The sequence below is a fragment of the Suricata suricatta genome, chromosome 16, assembly GCF_006229205.1.
Source record: "Suricata suricatta isolate VVHF042 chromosome 16, meerkat_22Aug2017_6uvM2_HiC, whole genome shotgun sequence".
In the NCBI taxonomy this organism is placed as follows: Eukaryota; Metazoa; Chordata; class Mammalia; order Carnivora; family Herpestidae; genus Suricata; species Suricata suricatta.
Genome location: NC_043715.1, coordinates 52,588,880 through 52,616,134, shown reverse-complemented (window position 1 = coordinate 52,616,134; position 27,255 = coordinate 52,588,880). Strand labels below are relative to the sequence as shown.

The window sequence follows — 27,255 nt, the reverse complement described above, 5'->3', positions numbered from 1 at the left end:
GGGCTTGGGATCTGGATCCTGAGGCCCCAGCAAGTTCCTTCTCTCCGAGCCCAGACTTCCTCCTCCCTCAGGTAGCGTAATAATGCTTGTGTCTGGTTGGCTGATGTGGCATAAAGAACTACCCCAAAAGTCACTGCCCATACATCTGAGGCCTGGGCAGGGCTTGGCAGGAGAGCTTACCTCTCCATGCGGCGTCAGCTGGGGTCTCAAGTGGGGCCCGGGCATCGACATCCCAGATGGCCTGGTCGCATGGCCCTCACGCTGGCCAGGGTTGGGGGCTTGAGCGGGCTGTCAGCCAGGGGCCGCGGTTCCTCCCGGTGGGGCTGCTGGACCTGCCTCACGGCCTGGCCGGGTTCCAGGAGGGAGTGTTCTGTGACACGTGAAGTGGATTCTACTGCCTGGGTCGGGCCTCCAGGCAGACACTGGGATGGGATCACTTCTGCCGTCATCAGAGGCTACCTGGATCCACGGGGAGGGGACATAGGCTCCGTAAGGGAGGAATTTGCAGCCATCTTTAAGCTACAAAATTTCCCCCATTAGGTCTTGAGAGAATTAATGTAGCAGCTCCGGAACCACACCTCACACACAGAAAGGGCTCACTATAGTATTGCCATTGTCATTACCATCAGGATGGTGAGAACTCCCTGGATAAGGTCAGAGGACTGGATGCCGAGCAAGGGTCCTAAGCCCAGCATGGGGTGGTAGCTTTCTTTCTTTCTTTCTTTTTTTTTTTTTTAATATGTATGGATGTGTGTATGTATGTATGTTTATTTTTGAGAGGCAGAGAGAGACAGAGCACAAGTAGTGGAGAGACAGAGAGGGAGACACAGAATCGGAAGCAGGCTCCAGGCTCCAAGCTGTCAGCACAGAGCCCTTGCGGGGCTCAAACCCACGAACTGTGAAATCATGACCTGAGCCGAAATTGGACACTTAACCAACTGAGCCACCCAGCTGCCCAAGGGGTAATAGCTTTCTGAAGGAGTGAGCAGTCTGAGCATCCTGAGCCCAAAGCCCAGCTCCTCTCTCTGGCTATGCAACCTCCTGCAGGTCCCTTGACCTCTCTGAGCCATTGTCTCCTAGCCCCTCTCCTATCCTCTCCTATAACACGAGAATAATGACACCCAGCTCACAGGGCATTGGGAAGTGTTTGGCCAGATAATGCCTGGGAAGCATTTCGCATGGTCCCTGGCCTGGGAGAAGTGATAATTATTGTTATGATTCTTAATTAGGTGAGGCTGCAGGACAAGTTGGGTGGGGCGGGGGGTGCAGCAAGGGAGTGAGCGGAACATTCCAGGCAGAGGAGACAGCCTACAAATCTGGGAGGGGAGAGATGGGGCATCAGAATGGCAGGATATCCAAAGAGTAAGTGAGAGGGTGGAGAGTGTGGCCGGAGTGGCTGGGGCTGGGCCACTCAGGGTCTGGAAGGGTCCTTGGATGTCTCCTGAGGGCACAGGGGAGCTGCGGGAGGGGCAGGGGCAGAAAGAGGGGCCATGTGCTGATCCACGGACTGGCACTGGCAGAATGTCACTGGCATTCTTGGAGGGAAGAGGCAGGGGAGACGATGGGGTCTGTGCTAGGGCCTGGCCAGTGGGAACCCAGACAAAAGGGTGGGCCAGAGAGATTCAGGGGGCAGAACAGGAAGGGAGGGGAGAGAGGCGGGAAGCAGCCCCCCCCAGCCTCTGCATAGGTGGGGGAACTGCCCTTGAGATGGAGAGCCCAGGAAGGGGGTTGTGTTGGAGAGAAGATGAGTTTAGTGGGATGCAGGGCATTTGAGGCCCTGGGGGGAACAGAGATGCAGCTATGGGTCTCCGGAGAGGTGACTGGGTGAGAGAGAACCAATTGAGACTTGGTTTTGAGGGTAGCAGGGAGCCATGGGAGGAGTTGGAGCAGAGTAGGAGCAGGGTCAAATGCAGGTATCTGAGGCTGTAGGCAGGACAGAGTGGACTTGAGGCCAGAGGCTGAGGAGGAGGAAGCCTGAACTGAGGCCTAGGCCATCAGAGATGGGGCTCTCTGAAGGGTCACCTCACCCTCCTCCAGGAGGTCGTCCTGGCTTCCTTCCCCACCGGTTTGCTACCACGTTCCGCTGGGACTCTTTTCTCGCCATCTTCTCCTTAGGTGTGGGGAGTGCAGGGATCAGATGGGACCAGCTGATGATGACCAGTGGGGTGGGGATGGCTGGCTCTGCCACTAGATTAGGGGTGGGGGGTGCGAGTGGGGGTGGAGAACTCTGGCACCTCCCTCTGGGTCTGGCTTCCTTCCCCGCCCAGGAAGCTACCAGGCCTGTCGGACTTGTCGACCAGGGAGGCACAGGTGCTGGCCCTGGAGTCTCGCGCCAGTGTCCTCACGGGTGCGGTCAGCACCATGGACACCTCACCGGCTCTGCTGCTCTGCCTGCTCCTGGGTAAGTTCCCTGCTCAGGCTCTTCCCACCAGTCCCCCCTCTCCTCTTGGCAGCCCCCCCAGATGCCCCCCTCCTCTCCTTGCAGCCTCCGGAGCAGGGGTCCTCACCCACAGAGCCTCTTCTGGAGTTCAGCAAACCAGTTTCTCCTTGTACTCAGAAAGCTCTTCCCAAGGCCCAGGTTTGAAAGTCTCCGTCAAACCCCCCAGCTGGAAATTTCCAGATCAGTCTCCAGGTTCCAAAACTACTGCCGCTGTCCCTCATCCCACACAGTTTCCTGAGGCCTCGAATTTTAATGATGTCCCTCGGCCCTTCTGGTCAAACGTTTCTGCTGCAGGCCAAAAGTTGAGCCTGGATCCTACCTTGGCTGAGGTCCCTGGCCCTGAAGTATTTTCTGACACCTTCGGTTCCCAAGTTCCTGCGGACGACTCGGAGCCCTCCTTGGCTAAGACCCCAGCTGCAAACATTTCTGCTCAAGTCCCGGACACTGACGTTGCGACCCCAGATTCACAATTCTCCCTTGAGGACCCGGATCTTGAAATCTCTGCCCAGAATCCTGAATCCAAAGTAACTGCAGTAGCCCACCCAGTGGGAAGCTTCCCCCAGCAAGTGGGGAGGCCTCTGTCAGTGCTAGTGGGGACAACCATCCAGCTCCCTCTGGTTCCAGTTCCTGGCCTTGGCCCTCCTGCTCTGGTGGTCTGGCGCCGAGGCTCTAAGGTGCTTGCAGCTGGAGGCCTGGGGCCGGGGGCCCCCCTGATCAGCTTGGATCCTGCTCACCGGGACCGCTTGCGATTCGACCAGACCCAAGGGGGCCTGGAACTTGCCTCTGCCCAGCTAGAGGATGCTGGGGTCTACACTGTTGAGGTCATCCGGGCTGGGGTCTCCCGGCAGATTCGGGAGTTCACGGTGGGTGTATATGGTAAGTGGGCACTGAGGACCAGAGTGCAGGCCTTTGGGCAGGTCACTGCTGTCTGAGCTGTTTTCTCCCCTGAGTGAGGGGTCCCTGGACAGGGGAGAGAGGACTTCTGGGCTGGAGGGAGGAAGGATAATAGGGGCTGGGGGCCAAGACAGGGGTTTTTGAGAGAAGTTGGGCCTGGGGATCAAGGCTCCTGGGGGCTTGGAAATATGGGTCTCTGAGAGGAGAAAGCAGGGGAGAGGGTGGTGTGGGGGTGGTGGGGAGACGCAGACTTCATGGGTCTGTGAGGAGGAGGAACCCCGGGCTTGGGGCTGGAAAGCTCTGGCTGTGGGGAGGCCAGGGCCTGGAGTCCTGGATCTAGGGGATGAGAGGGCCAGGGACGGTCCTGAGTCCATTCCTCTTCTCCCAGAGCCCCTGCCCCAGCTCTCTGTGCAGCCCGAGGCCCCTGAGATAGAGGAGGGGGCGGCCGAGCTCCGGCTGCGCTGCATGGGGTGGGGCCCGGGTCGTGGGGAGCTGAGCTGGAGCCGGGACGGACGCACCCTGGAGGCAGCGGACCCTGAGGGAGCAGAGCCACCCCGGATCCGCAGAGAGGGCGACCAGCTGCTCATCGGGCACCCTGTGCGCAGCGACCACGCCCGGTACACTTGTCGCGTCCGCAGCCCCTTCGGCCACGCGGAGGCTGCGGCCGACGTCAGTGTCTTCTGTGAGTCGGGGTACGCCTCCGGTCAGGGACTGGGATCTGGGAGCTCTGGCTCCCGACTCCCTGGGGAGGAGGGGTTGTTGGAGGTCCAGTCCTCGAGGGTCGTGGCAGCGTCCCAGGTGACCCCAGTTCTCCTGGTTCCCACCCCTTCCTCCACCCAGACGGCCCGGATCCGCCCGTCATCAAGGTCTCCTCGGACCGCGACGCCATCCCCGCCCTCTATGTCACAGCGGGCAGTAACGTGACCCTGCGCTGCACCGCCGCCTCGCGGCCGCCCGCCGACATCGCGTGGAGCCTAGCCGACCCGACGGAGGCCGCGGTGCCCGCAGGCCCGCGTCTCAAGCTGCCCGCGGTCGGGCCGGGCCACGCCGGCGCCTACGCCTGCCTCGCCACGAACCCGCGCACCGGCCGCCGCCGCCGCTCTCTGCTCAACCTCACGGTGGCAGGTGAGCCGCCGGGGCGGGACCGAGCTGGGTACCCGGAGGGGGCGGGGCCGCAGCTGAGGGGAGGGGCCAGCAAGGGAGGGAGAGGATCCCCCCCCCGTAAAAGGGGCGGGGATGCCCGGGGGAGGGGGCGGAGCCAACAAGGACCTGAGGGAGGTGCAGAGTAGGGTGAGAAAGGCCAAGAAAGGGGACGGGCCAGAGATTTCCGGGACAGGAACAATCTCAACAAATTAAGAGGATCAAATGGTGAAGAGTGGAGGCAGAAAGGGAAGGAGCTTCAGTTGCTTGGACCAGTTACGTGGGATCAGCAAATAACTTTCTGAGGGCCCCTGGGTGTTTCAACCAATTGAACTACCGACTCTTCATTTCGACGGACGTCATGATCTTACAGTTAGTGAGATCTATCCCCACCTTTGGCTCGTGCTGACAGCGCAGAGCCTGCTTGGGAGTCTCCTCCCCTCTCTCTCTCTCTCCCCTTCTCCCCGTCCTCTAATCATGCTCTCTCTTTCAAAATAAATAAATAAACATTAAAAAAAAAAAACCTGGGGAAAGGGGAGGAGTCATAAGAGAAGGGGAGTGGGGCCATTCTAGAAAGGGCGGAGTTACCCTAGAAGATGGGCGGGTGGCACAAATCAGTGCAAAGATGTAGTTCCCTTAGGAAAGAGGGGCCGTCCGTGGGGCTGTAGCTGCCCACTCGGCCGGGGAGTTTCTGGGAAAGGGGGCGCCTAGGGGGCGTGTCCAGGTGAAGAGGGATTGGCGTGAACGCGCGGAGAGGCGGGGCTGGAGGGGCGAGGGGAGAGAGGCTGACCCCCTGATCTCTCCCTCTGCTCCACAGATCTGCCTCCGGGGTCCCCACAGTGCTCAGTGGAAGGCGGCCCGGGGGACCGCAGCCTCCGCTTCCGCTGCTCCTGGCCCGGTGGGGTCCCCGCGGCCTCCCTGCAGTTTCAGGGTCTCCCTGAAGGCGTCCGAGCGGGACCTGCGCTGTCTGCGCTCCAGGCGGCTGTCCCCGCTCACTCCCGGCTCATCGGCGTCCCCGTCACCTGCCTCGCTCGCCACCTGGTGGCCACGCGCACCTGCACTGTCACTCCGGGTGAGAGAGAGCCGGTGGGACTTCTTTCCTGTGTCCCCAGGAAGGGGTATAAATTTTAGCTCCTTTAGGAAATGAGAAAGGCAGACTTCTAACTCCAGGAAAAGAGATTTCCTTTGTCTTTAACCCTGCAGAAGCACCAAGGTTTTCCCTATACCTCAAGCAGGGGAAGGGGCCACAATTTCTTTCCTGGATCCAGCAAGAGGGCTGACATCTTCCTTTTGTCCAGAGCAATAAATGGCTAAGAATAATATGAGTTCCCCAGTCGGGGACCTGGGTCATTAGAATGTATCTAGTAAGTCCATGCTAAGGAAGTCAGGTGATGATGGACTGAGAGATGGGCAGGGCTTCCTTATGTGCCCAAAGTGCTGGGGTTTCATAGCTCCTTGCTTCACCAAAGGGGGCAGGACTTGGTCTTTGACTCCAGGGTCAGGTCTGGACTCCCTGGGTTTCTTTTACCTACAGAGGCCCCTCGGGAGGTGCTGCTGCATCCTGCAGTGGAGGAAACACGGTCCGGGGAGGCAGAGGTGGCGTTGGAGGCCACTGGCTGTCCTCCACCATCCAGAGCATCTTGGGCCCGGGAAGGGCGGCCGGTGGCCCCAGGAGGTGGGGGTCGCCTGCGGCTCAGCCCAGATGGGCGCAGACTCCTCATTAGCAACTTCAGCCTGGATTGGGACCTGGGAAATTACTCCGTGTTGTGCAGCGGGGCGCTGGGTGCCGGGGGCAATCAGATCACCCTCACTGGTGAGTCCATTCTTTTCCTGGAACCCAGAAGTCCAGGTCTTCCAGGCCTCTCTTCCCTCAAACTCGGCCCCCAGCCCCTTCTCCGTCAGATCCAAGAGTCCAAACCCTCAGTCCCTTCCTCTTGTGGGTCTAGACGTCTGGCTCTCTAGACCTTCTACCCCCAGGACCTATGAGTCTAGCTCCGCAGCCCCTTCCCTTCTGCCCTCTAGGACCCATAAATCCAGCGCCCACCTTAGCCTCCCCTTCCACCCTCCAGGACCTTCCATCTCCTCGTGGAGGCTGCAGAGAGCCCAGGACGCAGCAGTGCTGACTTGGGATGTGGAACGCGGGGCCCTGATCAGTGGTTTTGAGGTGCAGGCACGACCAGAAGGCCCTGACCTGGCTAGAGCCACCACCTACAGGGACTGGATCACCCTGCTCAGCCTGGGGCCTCAGGAGCGGTCAGCCGTGGTGCCCCTTCCTCATCGGAACCCCGGGACCTGGGCCTTCCGTATCCTGCCCACGCTAGGGGGCCAGCCAGGGACCCCATCACAAAGCCAAGTTTACCAGGCTCGTGAGTTGGGGCTGCTGGAGGCTTCTCCTGGGCTGCCACCCTTAGTCTTTCACTTTATCCCCCTTTTCTGCTTGTATCCATTTTCTGGGGCTCCTTTAACAAAGGACCATGAACCAAGTGGCTTGGACGGATAGAAAGATACTCTCTCACAGCTTGGCAGTCCTCCTTTTAATGGAAAAGAGGGCTGTGCTCCCTCTGGGACTCCGGGTAGATTCTTTGCTGGCCTCTTCCAGCTTCTGATAATGGCCTTCAATCCTTTGATTGAATCCTTGGAGTTCCTTGGCTTGTGGCTGCATCACCCTGGTCTCTGTCTCTAGCTATCCACAGCCCCCACCCCCCATCCCTGTGCACGCTTCTGTCTTCTTCTTGTATGGACACTAGCCCTGTTGGGTTCGGGCCCACCCTAATGAGCTCATCTTGACTTGACTGGTTGAATTGTGTCTCCCCCAAAAAGCTATATTGACATCTTAACCCTCAGCACCTGTGAATGTGACCTTATTTGGAAATAAGAGTCTTTACAGAAGATTGACTCTCTGTCTATGATAGCACATTATTTCTGCCATAGCACATTTAGTTTTCATCATAGCATAACCATAATTAGGTTATTAATTTGTGCATTCATTTCTGATTTCCCTAAAAATGAATCCCCATGAGAGTAGGTGTTTGGGTTTGCTCACCAATGGATCATTACCAGCTGGTAGAGTGCCAGGCACACCCAGTTACTCAATAAATGCAAAACGAATTGCGAGGCTGGGGTCCCATTTTCTTGGGTCTTAAAATAGTTGGAACAGGGAGCTTAGGAAACTTGGATCCAACTCTGGTTCTTCCAGCTCCTAATTATCCTCTATCTGCCTTTTCCAGGCCCCACCCTGAGCCCAGGGGCCATTGCTGGCATCGTCCTGGGCTCCCTACTTGGCCTGGCGCTCCTGGCGGCACTTCTCTACCTGTGCATCTGCTGCCTTTGCAGCTTTAGGGGTAAGCGAGGGACCATTTGGGAGGGTCCCTAAAAAGAGGCCCACTGGAGACCTGGCTGAACCAATCAGAGCAGTCATAGGTCATTCATCCCGCCTCCACCTTAATATCAACCAATCAAAGTAAGGCTCCGCCTCTCAGCCTAGCTTCCCTGCTTATTGGCTGGGTTAGTGTGTGGGAACAGCCAATCACGTGTTTCTGTTTCTCTTTTTTCCAGGACACTCTTTGAAGAAAAAGAAGCATCCTCCCTCTTTGCCACCTGTGGCTCCCCCACTGGAAAAGAAGATGCAGAGTGTAACCCCGGTGCAGACCCCACAGCCTCTGCCGCTCAAAGTCCCGCTGGAGGACCCTAGTCCAAAGTGGGCTCACCGGGTGAGTGGTGCCCCAGAGTCCTGGAACAGGGGCGGAACTTTTTATGTTTTTTGTTTGTTTTTTAAAAGAGATTTTAATGTTTATTCACTTTTTTTGAGGGAGAGAGAGTGAGCGAGGTAGGGAGCAGCAGAGAGAGAGAGAGAGAGAGAGAGAGAGAGAGAGAGAGAGAGAGAGAGAGAGAGAGAGAAACTGAAGCAAGCTTCAGGCTCTGGGCTGATGCAGGGCTCAAACCCGTGAACTGTGAGATCATGACCTGAGCCAAAGTTGGATGCATAAGCGACTGAGCCATCTAGGCGCCCCTTTTCTGTTTTAATCAGGGAGAGGAGATGGTCTGAGTTCTCTTCCTCCAGCTTTATTTGTCAGTTGACAAAGTTGGTACATTTCCCCCCTTTTTAAAATATATAAAAATTGGTCAGGAATTCCCATCTCATTTTTGTTATATTAGGAGTGAAATTCTAGTTTCCCTTAAAGGAGAGAAAACGCTTTTATTCTTTTCCATAAAATTGGCAAAACTTTCATTTCCTTTCTGAAGGGGGGGGGGGGACATCTTCTTCCCCGAAAAAGCTGGATTGCTGCATGTCTTATCTCTCCCAAGAGCAGGTGAACATTTTTTTTTTTTAATTCTCGTTTTGCAAATGGAGGGAACCTGGCTAATTCCTGAATGGTGTGAGCCAGCGCTAGAATAGCATGAGTCATGTCACATTCAGGGTAACCTCTAAGGTTGTCTCCCTCCCTTCCTTTCTCTTCCAGGCTACCGGCCCCAGTCCAGTCATCTCTCTGAATGGGGGCTCAAAGACTGTCCGGGCAGCCACACAGGTGTGACCAGGGTTAGTGGCCAGCTCTGAGCAGGATTTTTTTGGGTAGGACTCCCTGTTTCACCCAGGCAGCGGGCAGGGCCATCCTGTCCTGCTGTGACTGAAGACTGGGCCCTGAAAGTGGGACTTCCTGTGTCCCTCTCTGTGCAGAAGACTCTATTGTATTTGCACAACAAGCCGCTGTGGCTCCTGGACTGGGAGAGACCCCTGCTGACCTACCAGTGTGATTTGCACACCCTCTAGTCAGGCAAGGGGTCTTCCGACATCCACTTGCTTCTCCAGGCCATCCCCCATACAGCTCCCAGGGTCTTCGTCTTTTTTTGTTTTTTAATTTGTTTTTAATGGTTATTTTTGAAAGAGAGCCTGCACAAGTGGGGTGGGGCAGAGAGAGAGGGAGACAGGGTCCTAAGAGGGCTCCACGCTGACAGCAGAGAGCCCAATGCAAGGATCAAACTCATGAACTGCGGGATCGTGACCTGAGCTGAAGTCAGACGATTAACTGACTGAGCCTTCCATGCGTCCTCCAGGGTCTTCATCTTAAAACAGCTCAGATTGTTTCCTCTTCTCTTTAAACCCTTCTGTGGCTGCCCTTTGGCCTTCAGATATGGTCCTGACTTCACAGCGATTTTCAAAGCCTTGTGGTTTGTCTTCTGTTGGTCTCTGACCACCCCCTCCTGTACTTCTTGATTCATACAAGGCTTTCTTTCCACCAGTCACTGGACTTTGCCTCCAGGGCTTTGCCCTAGAGGTTGCTCTGCCTGAAACACCACTTTTTGCCTCATGCCATCCACTTCTCAAGTATAATGGTAACAGAGATACAGTGATTTATAGAAAATATATATTTGGTCATTCAGATGACTAAAATATGTTTTGTAGATATATCTGGTCTTGAGGTGCAGTTTCTGAAAATGATTCAGAGCCATAAAGACGGAATGAGTGTCTTGTTATTAATGAAGGTGATTTTTGGAGTCCGCCCAAAGGCAGGGCTGGTAATCTGGAGGATCAAACCTGCAAATGGAGGATCTGGAATTTTCAATCCCATATCCCTGCCCGCTCCCCACCCTCAATCTCCAGGAGGGGGAAGGACTGGAGGTTGATTCAGCTAATGGCCAGTGACTTAGTCAAGCATGATTATGTAATGAAGCCTCCATAAAAACCCACCTACCTAAAAAACACAGCCCCTTGTAGGCAGAAGCCACTCTAGAGATTAAAAAGGAAATGAAAGCTCTAACTGATATAGAAAAGATACCAGGGATCCCAGGTACCCAGGACCCCAGCTTTCACTTTCCCAAAAAGATCCAAGAGCTCTATTTCCCAAAGGCCTCTTCACCCCAGTCTTTAACCAGAATACCTCACATCCTTTCCTCCTCTAAGAGCCCTTGCTTTAGCTGTTTCCTCCTTCTTTGCTGTTGCCCCCCCCCCCCCAGGATACAGGCGGAGACACTTGGTCAGGGTGGCCAGCCTCACTTGCAATGATATGGCTAGTGTTGGGTCAATAAAGGAAGCTTGCCGGTAGGCTTCCAGGAAAGCTTTTTCTTGGTCGAGGGAAGGAGGTGTGGGAAGGGAACCTTGCTCCCTTCCTTTTGTCTTCAGATATAGTTGTGTGAAGAGGTGATGCCTGGTGCTCTAGCAGCCATCTTGCCACATAAAACAATATGCCAACCCGCTGAGTGTGGCCCAGCAGAAGGATGCCGGGAGCTCTGGTCCTGGAGGTCACTAAGTTGCTGAGCCAGCCTAAAACCAGCATTTATTTTGTTACTCAAAGCCAAGGGAATTGTCACGGACACACTCCCTAAGTTTCCGATGAGAAACTCAGCTGAAAAAGAAAAACGCGGTGTGGGGACAGCAGCTGAAGCCCAGCCTTTCATTGGACCAAAACATTTGCTCCTTCAACCAGTACTTACTGACTGCCTGCTATGTGCCAGGCTCCTTGTTAAGTGCTGGGGATAAAATGACATGGCCTGTGCCTTCATGAAGTTCTCAGTTTTGAGACAAAGTCAGAGGCTAACCACGTACTTCTGTATTTAGGTTAGAGTGGCAGGAGGGTCAGGGGCTGTGGAACCAAAGCCAGGACCAAGGCAGGTTAGGGTCATGGGTTAGGGAAGGGTCTCCTAGGCTTGTAAAGGTTACTTTTTTAGGGTTTCTGGACCTGATCCCAACATTAGTGGGTTGCCCCTGTGAGAAATAAGGGAGATGATTCGTTTTCAGAAATACCAAATAAAAGCTGTGCTGCCTCATTAACAATAGGTTTACAACCTATTGTAAATACTACGTACCTCCCACCACCACTACATTGGACTCCCAAACTCTTAGACACTTCACTTCCTGGTTCTTCCCCTCTCTGGGCCAAGGACTTTGCAATGAGCATGAGCCAAAGAACAAAGGGAGGAGAGGCCAAAAGTCTCTGCTTCACCTCAGGGAATGTACATTTGTTCCAATCAGTCTAGTTTTGCCTCACATGGGCACACGAAACCTCCGGGTAAGGCTGTAACCTTTGTAGCACTCAGCCAATGAGGAACCAGGGGAGGGACTTGCGTGTTAGGAGATAAATTGTCTGCTGTAAATGCCCGCAGTGTGCCTGTCCGTCAGACACCCACTCTTGCAAGAACAATGATTAAAGACTCACATCACTGTGCCCCGAGTCTCCAGGTCCTTCCTTTGATTGGGTCTGTGGGCTTATTTCTAACAGCCCAACACCAAACAATTCTCAGACATGATCTCAGTTCTGACACCCTAAAGATAGCATCAGATTCTATAGCTGGAAGGTGCAATCGTACAAGATTACCACCCCCATACTTCACTCTTGCAAGCCCCAAACTACCTGTGCTCCTGACTGACTGGCTACACACTGGAGGTTCAAAAGACCTCTTCCTTAGATTTGGTTAATTTGCTAGAGTGGCTCACAGAACTCAGGGAAACACTTAACTTACATTTATCAGTTTATTAGAGGATATGAGAAAGGATAAGAATCAACAGCCAGATGAAGAGATACATAGGGCAGGCTCCTAAACAAAGGAGATTCTGTCCCTGTGGAGCTTGGGGCCCAGCTCAGTGGTACATGGGAGCACTCTGGTTCCCCAAGAGTGGAAACTCTCCCAAAATGGACCAAAGTGCTGTTCCTTGGGTTTTTATGGAGGCTTCATTACATAATCATGCTTGACTAAGTCACTGGTCATTAGCTGAATCAATCCGCCCTCCCCCACTCTGTATTCTGTATCATTCTTTGGCTTACATGCTATCTTCCCCACCATTGCTCTCTCCAGACCCCAGATCTTCCGTGTAATGGGGAAAAGCAACTGATCTAGATAGACCTCACATCACTGAGCTACATTATCCAGTGGAAGGGCATCTTGTGAATCCATTCAGCTCTGGAACTCTGTCATTAGCCCACTGGCTGGAGCCAATCAGGCATCCCCTCTGTTATGGGTCAATTCTAAATCTACCAACGAGAAGGCAGAAGTGATGCTGGGGAGGAACCACCACGGACCATGACCCTTTGCCCTCCATTCACTCAAATCCTTAATGACACTGATGCTTGCAGGCAGAGACTTTGGAAAAAGGCGTTTATTGGTGTGGTGGTCTCAACACTCCCCATGAATTGGTACACACGGCCCCCAGGGCCCCCCCCCCGCCCCCTCCCTTGCATCCCTCCCCCTCCCACCCCATCCCCTGGACCCTGGGAATGGAAGACAATGTGGGATGGGGCCCATGCCCCCGTCTGAGGTACAGTCACTGCCCCTTGCCCCCCTGCCCCCCAAGCTCTGGGTAATGTGGTTTGGGGTGAGTGTTTATAGCAGGTCTCCCAGGAGTCAGAGCTGGTGACTTGACATCTTGGTCTGGACTGGGGATGTCTGTGTGGTGCCTCTCTCTCCCCCACTTTGTGTGATGTGTGCCAAGACTGCGTATTCCTGCCATCAGAGCTGAGGCTGCCACCTCTCAGCATGCCCTCCTGACAAGCTGCCCACCCTTGGGGGAACACAGCTACAGTGCAGCTGGAGCCAGGGGGGCTATTGCTGGTCACAGTCGCTGGTATGCATGTGTGCCTAGCTGAGTGTGTGCGAGGGTGGTCAGGTCAGCCTTTGGGAGGTCCAGTTGGTGAAGAGGCCAGGGGAGTGGTAGACCAGCAAGCTCACAGCTGTGGGAAGCTGCGGGGGCACTGAGGGCAGCTGGTTGGTGCTGCAGGTGGCCAAGGGGAGCCGGGGGTCGGGGAGGGCAAAGCACTGAGACAGACAGGTGACCACAGGCACCGGTCTGACAGTTGGATGGAAGCACCGATTGGCCCAGAGGGGGCCAGAAAGTCAGGGTGGGGGGCAGGGAGAATAGGAAGGTCTCAGGCTGCTGAGCCAGCAATGGGGCCTCTGGCTCCAGGCAGCTGGTGGTTGGCAGCAAGGAGGCCCGGAGCCAAGATGGAGATCGCTCACCTGCTCACAAAGGCTGCATGATAGCTTAACAGGTGAGTGTGACACCCCTCCCCACCCCCAACCTGCCCACGAGACGCACTTCTAACAGGGGGAGGAAGGGGTGGGGTGCGTGCATATATTGGGGAATCAGGGAGCCTGGAAAGCCTCCCCTCACAGCTTCAGCCACGAAGCCCACATACCTACCTCCAGCCAGAGGAGAGAGGCAGCAGCATTGGGGGGCAGTGGGCATGGGGGTGTTAGGGGAGGGAAGATTGCTGAGCCCCTCCCCCCACACATACACACGTGCAGGCTCATGCTCACACACACCCACTACATACACACGATCCAGTTGACAGCCTGAGCTAAGAGAGGGGTGTGGGGTGGCCGGGGGTGGGTCACAATCGGAAACGTGAACGGTGGCGAAAATGGCTGTAGAAAGATGCATAATTTTGCGTTATCCCTCACAGTGATGGGTTCTCTAAAGAGCTTTCCTCCTCCTCTCTTCTTCCTCCTCGGTGGCAGAGAGCTCTTCCGCCCCCTGGAGACCCACGGCGCTTGCTCTCCCTTTTTTTCTCGCTCTCGGCCTCAAGCCCCTCGCAGGGGGGAGGCGAGCTGCACTGGGTTCTTACTACATCCTCCACCACAGCCAGCCCAGGGCGGAGAGGAGGGTCAGGGGCCCCGGGGGCCTCGGAGCTGAGTTCTCCAGGGATCCTGGGCCTGGGGAAAGACAGAGGGTCACGGGCGTGGCCTGGGAAAGGGAGACCCCATGTATGTCTCCCGGTGCCTTGTGTCTGCCCTTGTCCCTGGGGGTCTCTTTTGAGCTTCCTTCTCTAGGGACCTTTCTGGGGCTTTCACTCAGTGTGTCTGCCCTTCCCACTCCGTTCTGAGTCTTAGTGTCTCATTGAACATTTGTTTCCGTCTGCCACTCAGTCCCTCTCTCTTATTCATCTTTCCTAGATGTTCTTTTTCTGCCTCAGCCGGGGGCTCTCTCCACGTCCGTCTTTCCGTCCTACAGTCTTGGTCCATCCAGTATTGGCCACCAAGCATCTTGCAGTGAGCACATCCGAAATGGTCCTCTTGACTTTCCTCCCCAAGACAGGCTACTGCACACGGCCCGGCCTCTCTCCACTTCAAAACTTGACTACTACAAGCCCATCCACCCCGCTGCTCAAGCCGAAACCACTTCCTCTTCCTCCGCCTTCAGCCTTCAAAACATCTCCCGCAGACAGAGACTTTGTGTCGCAGCTCTGAGCCTCCTGCCTCCGTTTTGCACCCCCTACAGGCCATTCCTCAAATAGCAGTCAAAGTGATTTTTCTTTTGAAGCATCAACCACTAGGTCATTTCCCTGCTTAACAGCCTCCGGTGGCCGCACTCTGCAGTAGAATAAAGCCCAAAATCCTTTCCATGGCCCATGAGACTGTGCCTCTCCCTTCCTCTTTAGTCTCAGTCTCCACGTGATCACTGTGCTCAGGTCATGCCAGCCTCTTCACTGTGCCCTTCCATATACTATTCCCTCTGCCGGCAAAGCTCTTCCCGCAGATCTGGGCCGGGCTAGCTGCCTCCTACCATTCAGGCCTCAGTTCAAATGTTACCCTCTCTAGGAAACTTCTGATGATGAGCTATCTAATGCTACGGTTGCCAATCCTTATTTATTTTCTCCGTCACCCTTATCCATATCCACTTTTTTTTTTTTTGCTTATGTGCGCTTTTGTTTGCTTTTTATTTTATTTAAGTGTCTACTTATTTTCTACTTTTCTACTACTACTAGGCCGTGAGCTCTTCGAGTCCCCAGACCTTGTCTCCTTTGGGCACTGCTGTGTCCCCAGCGCCCAAAGCCCTCCCCTAAGTGGGAGCTCAATGAATCGACATTCATTGAGGGAATGGGTTTCTTGCTCAGTCGCCTTACTTGGGTCTCAGGTTCGGCCTCTTTCCTAAGTGGGCCGTCGGACTGGGGGCAGTCCCAGACCCGCCCCCCCCCCCCCCCCCGCCACGGCCACGCCCCTCTCCCGCCCCGCCCCTCGCCCCGGCCCCGCCCCTCCCTCTTGGACGCACGCAGGAGCCTCATGGAAGCGCTGGACGCTCCAAGTAGGTTGGCCGCGCGACATGTGTAGTTGCCGTAATGCCGGGCGCTCACGTTGGCGAAGAGAAGCATCGAGCGGGTGCGCTCCGTCTGCACCTTCAGGCCCTCGGCTGTGCCGCTGATCAGCCTGCCGGGGACCCAGGTCAGGGGCCGGGCCTTGGAACCCTGGCCCGGGACCCCCTCAGGGCGCAGAGCCCACTCCACACAGCTCTCAGGCTCCCCGATTTCTGCCCCCTACCCCAGAGACCCCTAGCTTCAGGCTCTCGCCCCCGGTGGATCTCCGGGCCACTCCCACGAACACCCCTCTCCAGGCACCCCTGCCCCTCAGAGTCACTGGACCCTCCCAGTGTTTGCCCCCAATCTCTGCGGGCTCCCGGATTCCGCTGGACGCCAGCTCCAATGGTCTCCGCCACATCCTCAGCATCCCTGAATAACCTGAGACCAGGCTCTAACATTCATCACTGTGACACCCAAGTTTCCAGAAAGTCCCTGCAATCCCGCTAGAAACTGGACCCCATCGCCTAGAAGATGGACACCCCAGTTCTTGAGACCCAGGGCTGCGCCACCTCCCCACCCCCACCCCGACGGGACGCGGTGCTGCCCTCACAGTCTGTCATCCTTGTACCACTGGAAGTCCGCGGGGGGCACCGCCATGGCTTCGCAGCGTAGGAGGGCGGCCCGGCCCAGGGCTGTGCGGGCGCTGGTCACGTCCGTGATGGTCGGAGGATCTGGCGGGGGGGCAAGAGTCAGCGAGCTCTCCTAGCCAGATGGGGACCCAGGGGTTCTGTCCCCATCCCCCTCCTTCCCGAGAGTCCAGCGCTCCCCTTCCACCTCCCCAGGGACCCAGGGCCTGCCCTCCTCTCAAGCCCAGTGCCAAGGGGCTCACAGTTGACTGTGACCAGCACACGGCGGCTGTCTGGCGCAGAGTTAACGCCGTTGTGAGTCACGCACTCATATTCCCCGGCCTGGCCCCGCTGGATGTCCGAAATCTCCAGGATCTCGCCCTCTGAGGTGAAGCCGTCTGTGCGGGGAGGGAAGGGGTGGGGGCAGGGCCGGACACAAACACTTAACACGGGACAACACGGGCACAACACGGACACACATCAGCGGGGCAGGCACCGCAGGGCCTGGAGTGCCCGGGTCAGTTGGAGCCAGGAAGGGTTTGCAGGGGGCTTGGGGTGGGGTGTGGATCAGCAGCCTGGGATCTCGTGCTAGGGGAATGAGGGTCTGGGGCTTAGTAACTAGAACCCAGTGGGGAGGGTCCTAGAATTTGGGGGTGCATGGGATCCAGGGATCTGGGTACTCATGATTCAGACCATGAGGCTTAGAGTACCCAGTGGTGAGAGTCCCAGGAGCTTGATGCTCAGGAAGATGCAGATAATACAGACCCAAGGCAGGGGTGAGGGTACAGGGTAGGGGTGTAGGGGGTGGGGGCAGACCCAGCCTTCTGGGATCTAGTTCTTGGGTTCAGTGAATCAGGATCTAGTGATTGGGATCAGCAATCCAGGTATTTGGGGTCTTATGACACATCTCTGGGCTCAGAAGACCCTTTGGAACTAAGGGCATCCAGGAAACCAGGATCTCAAGCCCTGGTTTGTGGGGTTCAGATGACCCAGTGGGAAAGGATCCGGGATCTGACACCTAGTTATTGGGCTGAGTGATTGGGCTCATTGATCTCTAAAGACCAAGTCAATGAGGATCTAGAAATCTGGAGAATGGTGGTGGAGATCCAGGTAAAAAGGGTGGGGAGAGACCCCAGTGATCTGGGGTATCAGGGTACCTTGGTGCCATGTCTGGGGGTAACCTAGAGCGGTGGTTCTCAGCTCGATCACCAGGATCATCCCAGGGGCTCGTTGAAACGGACTGGTGGTGGTATGGGCAGGGGTGGGGGTGGGGGGCTTCTCATTCATTAGGTCTGGGATGGGTCCAGGATGTGCATTTCTGGCAAGCTCCCAGGTGAGCTGCTGTTGCCGGTCTAGGAACCAAACTTGGAGAAGTGCTGGGTTCGAGAATCCAGTAGAGGGGATGGAGGGAGGTGACCAGGAGATGGGAACAGGGGCAGGGGTCACGGGCCATAACTCGACTTAGGGTTAGTAGTAGGGATTCAGAACCCAGAGTTATGTGAGCGGGGGTGGGGGGGTTGAGAGACCAGGGATACTAGGGTGGGGACAGGGGGCAGGCTGGGGTCTAGCAGGTGATTTGGGGGAAATGGCCCAGGCCTAGGACGGCAGGTGGTGAAGGCTCTAAGGCTCTGGGGGTTGTCGGTAAAATAATAGGATCAGGTGTGTGGGGGGAATCAAACCATGACAAAGGCTAGGGGGATCAGGAAGGGGGAAACAGGGAGTCTGGCAGTCTAGCTAAGGGTATGGGGAATCGAGGGGCCCAGATTGTGGAGTGGGGAAGGGGGCTTTGGGTCAGGGGAGGGGTCCTCACCTCGGAGCTGCCTCCAGGTCACTGTGGGCTCCGGCCGTCCCACGGCCAGGCAAAGCAGGTTCACATTGCCTCCCTCGTTCACGGTCACGGGCGAGGAGATGTTCACAATGCGGGCGGGGACTGCAGGCCAGGAGGGGAGAGAGGCGGAAAGGGGGTGAGTATGGCCTCCCAGGGCCCAGGAGCCCGGGGCCCCGAGCCCCTCCTCCCTCAGACCCAGGAGTCCAGTCAACATACCCTCTGTCTTTCTACAAGCATTCCTCTATTTTTCCCTTGCCTGTGGGTCTCTGCCTTTCCCGTTCTTTCTCTGTCTCTGTCTCTCTCTCTCTACCTTCATCCTAACTTGGTTCCACTGCCTTCTGGTTTGACTTTCTCCCTTATCTCTGTCTATGTTTATTTATTAATTGTTATCCTTTTTTTTTTTTTAAGACAGAGAGAGACAGAGAATGAACAGGGGAGGGGCAGAGAGAGAAAGAGACACAGAGTCTGAACCAGGATCCAGGCTCTGAGCTGTCAGCACAGAGCTCCATGCAAGGCTCGAACCCACGAACCGTGAGATCATGACCTGAGCCAAAGTCAGACGCTCAACCGATTGAGCCACCCAGGCGCCCCTATTATTATATTTAAAATATAAACAATTAGGTTATGTAACAAATACTCATATGGTGCTTACAGCGTGGTAACTCTGTTCTAAATGTTTTACAAAAGTTAGCTCATTACACCTTCACTACCCTTCCACCCTCTGAGGTTAATGCTGCTATTTAAAAAAATGTTTATTTATTTATTTTGAGAGAGGGAGAGAGATCAAGAGCAAGAGAGAGAGGATCCCAAGCAGGCTCTGCACTGTCAGCAGAGAGCCCCATGCAGGGCGCAAACTCACAAACCGTGAGATCATGACCTGAGTCGGACGCTTAACTGACTGAGTCCCCCAGGCACATTCATCACTTCTAACATGGATGGCCATTCCTTCCCGCCATTTGAACGTTGCTCCAATCAGAACGGCCCGACCACATAATATGCCAGAGTTTAACCGACGGGGTGCTTTTTCTTTTTCTTTTCTGGCAGAGCATAAAATAAAGATGCTCCTTCTGCGGGAGGAAATCTTGGGTTTGATGCATGACAGTCGTCCCCATTTTTCAGATGCTCAGGGTCCCTCGGCAGGGCCGTGGCCTGGCTCATCATGGCCCCACTGGGCTGTTTCTGTCTCTGGTTTCCTATCTCCCCAACTGCTCCCTGCCCTCAAGACCATTTCTGATGCCACATGGGGCAGCCACCTGAGCTCTGTCCCCTGTTGCTGTCTCTGTCTCCTGCTCCCTCTCTCCCCAGGGCCTGGAGCAATGCCTGCACGTAGCAGGTACTCAATCCACGGAGCTGAGTGAATGACTGATCTTCCCCGGAGCACGCCCTCACCCCTGTGGCTCTCCTGTCTCAGGGGTTGTCCTGCTGCAGGGTCACTTTCTGGGCTCCTGTCCCTCCTCTGCTTGGCTAAGTCTGCGAGGGAGGGTGTGTGTCTGCCTCGCACAGCAGGCCTCCCCAGGGTCAGGGAGCAGGTCCCTGGTGAGGACACGGAGGCTCCCCGACCCCGGTGCCCCCCGCCCTCTCCGCCCCCACCCAGGGCCCCGCTGAGAGCTCACCGTGGACGATGAGGTAGACCTGAGTGGTGTACGGTTGGTGGCGGGTCTGGAAGGAGCAGGTGTAGAGGCCCTCGTCGCCAAGCCCCACCTGGGTGATGAGGATGGAGAACTCCTCGGGCGTGTTGATGAGCAGCTGCACCCGCGGATCACTGGTCCAGCGGTCATTGCCCGCGTACAGGATGTTGGAGCGGTTCAGCCAGGCCACGCGGGTCACATGCTCGTCGATGAAGCAGCTTCAGAGAGGATACGGGAGGAGGGTATTTCTCTCCCCCACCCCAGCCTACCCCCCCCGCCGGTTCTGCCATCGTGGGGGCTTGGAGGTGGGGAGAGGAAGGCTTCCTATGTGGCTAGTTCCCACTGAAGCCCTGTAGGCAGGGGTGACTGTGCCCACTCTCCAGCTGGGTAAACTGAGCCTCAGAGAAGGAAAGTTTGAGCCCAAGTGCACAACAGAATGGTAGCTGATGGTTACTGAGTGGTTGCTGTGTGCTAGAAACTGGAAAAGTATCTAGGGCACTCTGGGAGAGAGAGAGAGAGACAGAAATGCAGAGAGATGAGAGACAGGGACCCAGAGACGGGGGCCAGAGGCCCAGAGAAAGGGGACAGAGACCCAGAGAAAGGGGACAGAGACCCAGAGGAGGGGGACAGAGATCCAGAGAAGGAGACAGAGGCCCGGAGAGGGGGTGCAGCATAGATCTGGGGGGAAATAAGGCTGGCTCTCATTTGCTAAGCAGTCACAGTGTGCCTTGCTCTCTGAACTCAGGGAGTGTGCACAAAATCTTGCCTATACAGTGGTTATCATTCCTCTACCCATTTGACAGGTGGGGGCAGCGAGGCAAGAAGCTGGACCCAGAGTCCATGCCCCTCTCCATCTCTCCTGAGTGACAGGGGCCAGGCTGTGCCTGCAGGTGAGGACCAGCTTCCCCTAAGGAAGGTGAGGAGCAGGCCTGGGTGATCTTCTGAGTCCCCGAGATGGGGGCGTACCTGAGGGTGGCGTTGTCACCTTCGCACACGGTGTAGTTGTCCGCAGGAGAGCTGAACTCCAGGCTCTGGGACAGGAGTCCTGCGAACGGGAGGGCCAGCTCAGCGGGGACCATACACGTGTGCAGACACATGCACATGTGCACGCGCACACACACACACACCTCCCCCCCTCACAGGCACACACATGCATCGGTGCCTCTGGAGACACAGCGGACGCGCTCAGAGCAAACACATGCAGCATGTTCCTTCCCACAAGCCCACGCAGCCCACGCAGAGGCACACGGACACGGGCCTACACGCCTCCAGGGCCAGCACCTCAGGCACCGCGCACAAACCCGTGTGCACGCACACTCACACACACTGCACACAGGCACACATGCACAGGTCCACATGTGCATGAGTGTATGTGCACAGACACGCACACAGCAGACAACACGTACGCACACACACATGCACACGGCCGCACAGATATTCACACACACACTCAAAGTTCGAGAATAAACACTACACATACTATACCAACACACACATCCATACATGCAGTGGACACTGATACGTGCATGCACATATTCATACATATATCCAGACATGTACACACACAGACACGCGTGTAGGCACATGGATTCAGAAATACTTGGAAACACACACACAGAGCCCCCCACATACGTGTATGCAGACATCCTGGCACATGCCCACGACGCAGATGCCTGTGCACACCCACTGGATGCACATCTATCCCAGACACACAAATACACCATCTGGGCACCGAGCACAGCCACACGCAGACCCTGGCCAACACACGCCTGCCCGTGCTCGCCGGGCACACTCGCAGGTGCACGCTCATGCCTGCGCGGCTCACGGGCACTGTCGCCCGGCGAGGCCCCCACCCCCACCCATTCATCTCTCTGTGGACCGTGGCCAGAGGGCTGGACCAGGGCCAGGGAGTGGGGGCTGGGCATGCGGAGGCGGTGGCTGGAGACGGCATCAGGCGGGGGAAGAGGAGGCCGGATGACCTTGGGCGCCTGGGGAAGGAGGGCCCTGCATGGGGCTGCCCTGCCCCCGCCCTGGCATGAGGAGCTAATTAATCTAATGAATTAATTGCCCGTGCTGTCCCTAATGACTCCCGGGGGCCCTCTCCATCAGCAGCCCCTCAGGACCGGGCTGGGGCAGAGCCAGTGCGGTGGGCTCCCGGGGTCCCGGGGTTTGGGTGGACCATGCAGCCCCTTAGCCCGGCCAGAGTCACTCTCGAGCTGCGCAGAGTGGTGACAGCAGGAGACGGCGGGGCACGGACACGCACGGGGACAGACACAGCACCAGGGCCCGGGGAAGATGCACGGAGCCAGGGCCGGGCGGACAGCAGTCCCGAACGACGACACAGGACCGGCGATGGGATCTGCTGAGAGGCACAGGGGCGCACACACTCCCGCGGACATGGCCAGCACAAGGTCACCCCACCACACACAACTAGAGCCACACAGTTGCGCTGATGCCAACAGCCCCCCACACGCGGGTGCAGTCTCCACACGAGCGGCTACAGCCTCATCCAGGGGGCCATCTCTCTCTCCCTCCCTCCCTCTCTCACCCTCCACCCCCATTGGCCTAATCAGTCACACTGACACTGCCAGCCCGAGGGCCACGCTCCCCAGCCCACGCCCCCGCGCTCCGGAAAGTCGAGCAGAAAGCCTCTGTGTGCAGTGAGACACTACGCTGCCACAGCCTCGCGACCCAAAGGGGCTGCTCTGGGCCAAGAACCGGGCGCACACCGTCATGCCACCACCCGCGATCCGATCCCACACACACATGCACGCACAGGATTTGTCACACTTCTGCTCACACACTCCCAGGCCAGGGCCAGACGATTCTTCACTGTGGGGACTGTTCTGTCCCCACAGCGGGTCTGCGGGGACTGTGCAGTGCGGGATGTTCTTCCTCAGCACCCCTGGCCTCTACCCACTAGATGGCTGTAGTGTCCCCCCACTTCACAGCAGTGACAACCACACATGCCTCTGGCACTGCTGGATGCCCCCTCCCTACCCTGTGACAGCCAACCTCCAAGGTTACAGGAGGAACGTGGGCCTAGGGGTGAGGATGGAGCTGTCCCAGGTCTCCTGGGAACCCAGGGCTCCTGGGCTAAGCCCCCGACTACAGCCAGGAGCCACCCATGGGAGCTGGGCCCACAGACACAGGCAGGCAGGACCTTAATCATATGCCCTGACAGACACACAGACACACACTCCTTCCAGAGGGATCTCCCCGACCCTCAGAGCTGCCCCCGGCCCCGCCCGTGGGTCCCTAACTGCCCCCAGGACAAAGGGCCCCAGGTGGGGTCACTCTCCTGCTTTGTCTCCCCTTGTGCGTGTGTGGCCCAGCCTGTGTCCCCTGCCTCTCTCTTCACAGTGCCACTGTTTACGGCAAAATGTTTCTCCTTCTCTGGGGGATTAATAATGAGGCCTCTCCTAGGAGACATAGCCCATATGTGCCCATATGAGCCCCTGCCCGGCTCCCAGGGCACCTTGGATCAGACTCAGCTGCCTCCCCACCTGCTCCTCCAGGCCAGAGCCTGGCTCAGACCATCTGTGTCCCCGGCACGCCCAGCTCCAGGGCTCAGCTGAGGACAGTCCCAGGAGACTCGTGATGTTGGAATCCACGTCTCAGACGGGTCTTGGACCCCCGGTCCTTGTGCCTATAAATCTGGATGTCATGGGTCTGCATGTCTGTCTCACACAATTTCCAGACTCAAGGATCAGGGACCCCCTCCCTGCTGTGTGCCTTGGGCAAGTCCCTTCCCCTTCTGGGCTTCAGTGGAGGAGGGGGCGGGAGAGTCATTCCACCACCCAGTGGGTCCCTGAGCAGGGCTCCTCCCTCAGTCTGGGTCCTGCTCCTCCTGGATCCGGTCTGAGCCTGCTTCCCTCACCAGAAGGGAGCCCCTCAGGGCGGGCCCTGGGTCTGACCCACCTCCAGGGTTCCAGCATTGCCAGGTTTGGGCCTGGCCCTTACGAGGCCTCGTGAGATGTTTAATGTAGAAACGAGCTGGTGCACATGAGACCCACTCTGTAGGAGCTGTGCTTGGAAAACTCTCTCAGTTCTGTGCAGCCCTCCCTACCCCTCCTAGCCTGGTCTGTATTCCCACGACGCCTGGACTACCTCCATTAGAGCTCGTATCACACACTGTGGTGACCTTCTGTGTCTGTTTCCCCCATCAGACTATAAGTTTCTTGAGGGCGGAGCCTGGGTCTGACTCAGGTCTGTATCCTCAGCATCTCCCAGCACAGGAGCTGACCCTGGAAGGCCTTGGGAAATTCTTGTTGGAAGAATGAATGTTAACAGATACCTACGACAGGTGCCTCCAACTCGTCTTCAAGACCCAAACTCAAATGCCCCCTCCTCCAGGAGGACCTCCCTGACTGCTCAGGACAGAGAGTCTCCACTGTCTCTACTGGATCCCCTCTGACTCAGCTGGGACAGTGTTCAAGGGCACCTCCCCCACCTGACAGGTGCCCCCAGGGGCCCGATTCTTGGCTGTCACCCCCAGAGCTGGGCTTAACTCAGAGCAGGGATGTGTTTGTAGGGAGAATGACAGGTCTTGAAAGGCTGGATAAGAAAGCCTGAGGAACTGGGCTGGGAGATCAAATGTCTGTGTCACCCTTTCCTGGCCGGGAAATCCCCGGCCCGTCTGAGCCTCAGTTTCCTCATCCATGAAAAGGGGAAAAAAGCAGCAGCTCTTCCCTCTGAGAGTTTTGTGAGGGATTCCATGAGAACATGCAAGAAAAACGTTTAACTCAGCGCTTAGCATGCAGAAAGGGCCCAATAGATGTTAGCTGCTCCTAACAGCACCTTCTTTTTTAGGAAACATCTATTGCTATCCCTGGTCCAGTGTCGGTCCCCCGGGGGTGAGGGTGGGGGCAGAGCGCGGGTCGCTCTATACCCAGCGCCCCGTCCCCCGGCCCTCCCCCGGTCGGCGACTTGTGTACAGGCGCCCTGTCAGCATCTGCTCTCACACACGACGCCAGCACGACCAGGCCACTGAGAGGACAGACCGGAGAACTGGGCAGCTCGGGGTTCGAGTCCCACCTCTGCTGTTTAGTTGCACGAATTAGTTTCGTGTCCCTGGAACTCAAGGTTTCCCCCTCCCCGTGTAAACGGAACCATCTTTTCGGGGTGGGGGGGAGGAAAGGAAGTCACCCAAGCAACAAGTTCAACGCAGAGCCTGCTGGTTAAGTGCCTGCCAACAGCAATAGGGGTGCCACCTGATGGGATGAGGAGGCGGCAGGTGCCAGCCTGTCCCAGCGGGTGGGGGGGGTGGCGGTGACCAGAAGGACCACTCGGGTCTCTCCCAGTCTGGACTAGGGAGCAGGTGATCCAGTGATGCAGGTGTGAGGGCTTGATTGATCAAGTGGTGAAGGTCACAGCTAGGTGAGCTCCTCCTCTTAAAAGAGAAAGAGATTTCTAATAAGATGGAGGGCCCTGGGCCGCCCCTCCAAGGGACGTAAGTGAAGCTGGGACCCTCCAACCGGGCGATGCTTGGATTCCACAGTCCTGGAACCTGCTGATGGGAAGCCAAGGCCTATAAGCCTGCGTGACTTTGCAGCAGTCACACAGGGAGCTGTCAGAGGGGAGGCTGGCCCGGGGGAGGGGTCTTTGAAAAGCTGACTTCTCTCCTTTTAGTCCAAACTCCCCTCTCAGCGCTCAGGGAGGGCTTCCTCAACCACCGGAGCCCAAGTTACTCTTATTTTTTAACGTCACCTGTCACCCGTCACTCTCTGAAGTAGCCAGTTGACTTGCTTGCTTTGAGGTTTTGATCTCCCTCTGTCCCACTAGGATAGAAGCTTCCCGAGTTGGTCTGGCTTGCTCCTTGCCTGTAAGTGTAGATCCCCACTGTCCAGAAGCGCGATTTCGTGCTCAGTGAATATTTGTCAAATACCCAGTCCAGACAGATCGGGGGCCCAAAGGGCCCCATGGACGGTGGCCAGCACACCCGGTTCCGCCGGCCCCACACCACCTAACACCCCACGCCAGCCGGCCAGGAAGCACAGAATCGTCTGCACCATCTCTGGAAGGGAAGACGTATGCGTGGGTGTGAGTGTGTGTTGGCATAAAGAATTTAGGAAAGAAATTAAAAACAGAACGCTATCTATGGATGCCGGGGAGCTAAGGTTAAATGGAAAAAAGCCAATGGCAGAAACATGGGCTTATTTTGTTTCTATCTCGGGGAAAACATGAACAAACTAACCAGTACCAAACTCTGCGAGTCTGACTTCGCATGAGCAAGGGAGACCCCAGCTCTCTCCAGGGAATGGGTTTTGGGAGGGGTGGGGCGGGACAAGGTGGATTTGCTCTTCTGCACACTCGTAGTGGATTGCTCACTTGCAGGCAATCCTTCCGCAATTTGGAAACCAGCAAATGAGTCAGAGAGAAGAGGCAGTTTTGTATGCGTGGACCTCTTTCTCAGAGCACCCCAACTGTCAACGGGCGGGGCTGCCTGGCTGCCAACCAGCTCTGTCTCGGCCTGTCCCCCAAACATCTCCTCTTGTCCCCAGATCTTTCATGGGGAAGCCAAAGCTCAGGAGTGGGAAAGGACTTGACCTAGGTCGCAGACCGTCTCCTGGCTCTAAGAAAAACCCAGCCCGGATGTGCATACAACAGTGATTTCTGGGATCTGCAAGACTCCAAGTGGAAAGTGGGAAGTTATCTTAAGATTCAAGGAAAAGAGAGGGTGGGGAAGGGAAGGGGGGGAAGGAAGGGAGGGTACAGGATACGAGGAGTGGGGGAAGGAGAAGGCAAGAGGCAAGGCGAGGACAAGGACAAAAGTGAGAGGTGTCAGTGGGGACGTGAATTCCGAGAAATGAAAGGAACAGGGACCAAGGTGTGTGTAAGGGGGGTGAGCAAGAGACAGGGACACGCGTGTGTGACAATGAGAAACAGTTCTCCAGGCGGGGAGGACCAGATGTGAAATTGTGCCGAGACCAGAAGGGACGGAGAGACAGAGACCCCAAGAAAGAGATAAATGGGCTGTCCCCCAGAGCTAGGGAGCCTCTGGAAATGACCTAGAGAGATGGAGTGTCAGAGACAGCGAAGCAGACGGCAGTCAGAGAGTCAGACGGTGATTCAGACAGGTCAGGAGGGAGGGACGCTCTGACCTCAGACCCACTGAGGCTCCAGCCAGCCGAGGTCCCGGGCACCGGCGGGTCCTGAGCGCAGGGACAGGTGTCCTGCACGCACAGGGCGGTGTTTGTGTGACTGTGGGTGTCTGCAGGTGCGGCTCTGGGTCAGACTCGGTGACGGGTGTTTACGTGTCTGTGTGTGACCCGCTGAGTGTGGGTGGGAGGCTGAGAGCGGCTGCCTCCCTCAGACTGTTGAGGACTCAGTGTTGTCCCCAGTTGTGTGTCCCTGACTCTGGGATCCTTGGTTCAGGGCCGGGCCTGGGGGAATCCTCCAGAAGCACCGAATTAACCCTGATGCCTACCTCCTTGCGCTCTCCTCCTCTCCTCAGGGGGCACCTCCTGGACCATCCCTGGGCTGCCAGCCCAACGGGGACACGCAAGGTCCAGCTGCACACCCGCTCTCCAGAGATGGCCCAGGTCACCCCTCCCCACTCCACACAGCAGCCCCCAGCCCCCCTCCTGCACCAGCAGGACCGAGGTTAACCCTGTGACCCCGTGTTAACCCTTCCCTTTCCTTGCTTCTCAATCTGCCTCTCCCATCCTTAGTCCAGCCTCTGAACTCTGCTATT

General features: G+C 56.7%; 2 protein-coding genes across 3 annotated transcripts in view; one reads left to right on the top strand and one right to left on the bottom strand.

Annotated features, from left to right (window-relative positions):
• The first annotated feature begins 2,316 nt into the window (after nt 1-2,316).
• VSIG10L (V-set and immunoglobulin domain containing 10 like) lies at nt 2,317-12,605 on the top strand. 2 transcript variants are annotated; one of them, XM_029925837.1, is made up of 11 exons: nt 2,317-2,401; nt 2,486-3,316; nt 3,723-4,016; nt 4,175-4,459; nt 5,292-5,546; nt 6,009-6,287; nt 6,544-6,840; nt 7,702-7,815; nt 8,030-8,184; nt 8,935-9,044; nt 12,263-12,605. In XM_029925837.1, the coding sequence occupies exons 1-10, from the start codon at nt 2,362-2,364 to the stop codon at nt 9,004-9,006; spliced, it is 2,622 nt and encodes an 873-aa protein (XP_029781697.1). In that variant the 5' UTR covers nt 2,317-2,361; the 3' UTR covers nt 9,007-9,044; nt 12,263-12,605. The 2 variants fall into 2 exon arrangements, with proteins under 2 accessions (XP_029781697.1, XP_029781696.1); XM_029925836.1 differs by lacking the exon at nt 12,263-12,605 and having other exon boundaries at nt 8,935-9,330.
• A 64-nt stretch (nt 12,606-12,669) lies between these two features.
• Nucleotides 12,670-27,255, bottom strand: part of IGLON5 (IgLON family member 5) — a 30,594-nt gene continuing 16,008 nt past the window's right edge. The window contains exons 4-11 of the mRNA XM_029924363.1: nt 26,989-27,041; nt 20,526-20,604; nt 19,545-19,777; nt 17,914-18,033; nt 16,367-16,501; nt 16,088-16,208; nt 15,453-15,607; nt 12,670-14,116 (exon numbers count right to left, since the gene is read on the bottom strand). Of these exons, the coding sequence (XP_029780223.1) occupies nt 14,028-14,116; nt 15,453-15,607; nt 16,088-16,208; nt 16,367-16,501; nt 17,914-18,033; nt 19,545-19,777; nt 20,526-20,604; nt 26,989-27,041 (985 nt within the window). The 3' untranslated portion in view covers nt 12,670-14,027. The remainder of the gene's footprint in view (nt 14,117-15,452; nt 15,608-16,087; nt 16,209-16,366; nt 16,502-17,913; nt 18,034-19,544; nt 19,778-20,525; nt 20,605-26,988; nt 27,042-27,255) is intronic.

What these genes read in the sequence shown, in the direction of transcription:
- VSIG10L (XM_029925837.1), top strand. Translation starts at nt 2,362, where the DNA reads ATGGACACCTCACCGGCTCTGCTGCTCTGCCTGCTCCTGG. An exon ending in GTTCACGGTGGGTGTATATG is followed by an intron (nt 3,317 to 3,722) that starts GTAAGTGGGCAC and finishes CTCTTCTCCCAG; the next exon opens with AGCCCCTGCCCCAGCTCTCT. An exon ending in GCTCAACCTCACGGTGGCAG is followed by an intron (nt 4,460 to 5,291) that starts GTGAGCCGCCGG and finishes TCTGCTCCACAG; the next exon opens with ATCTGCCTCCGGGGTCCCCA.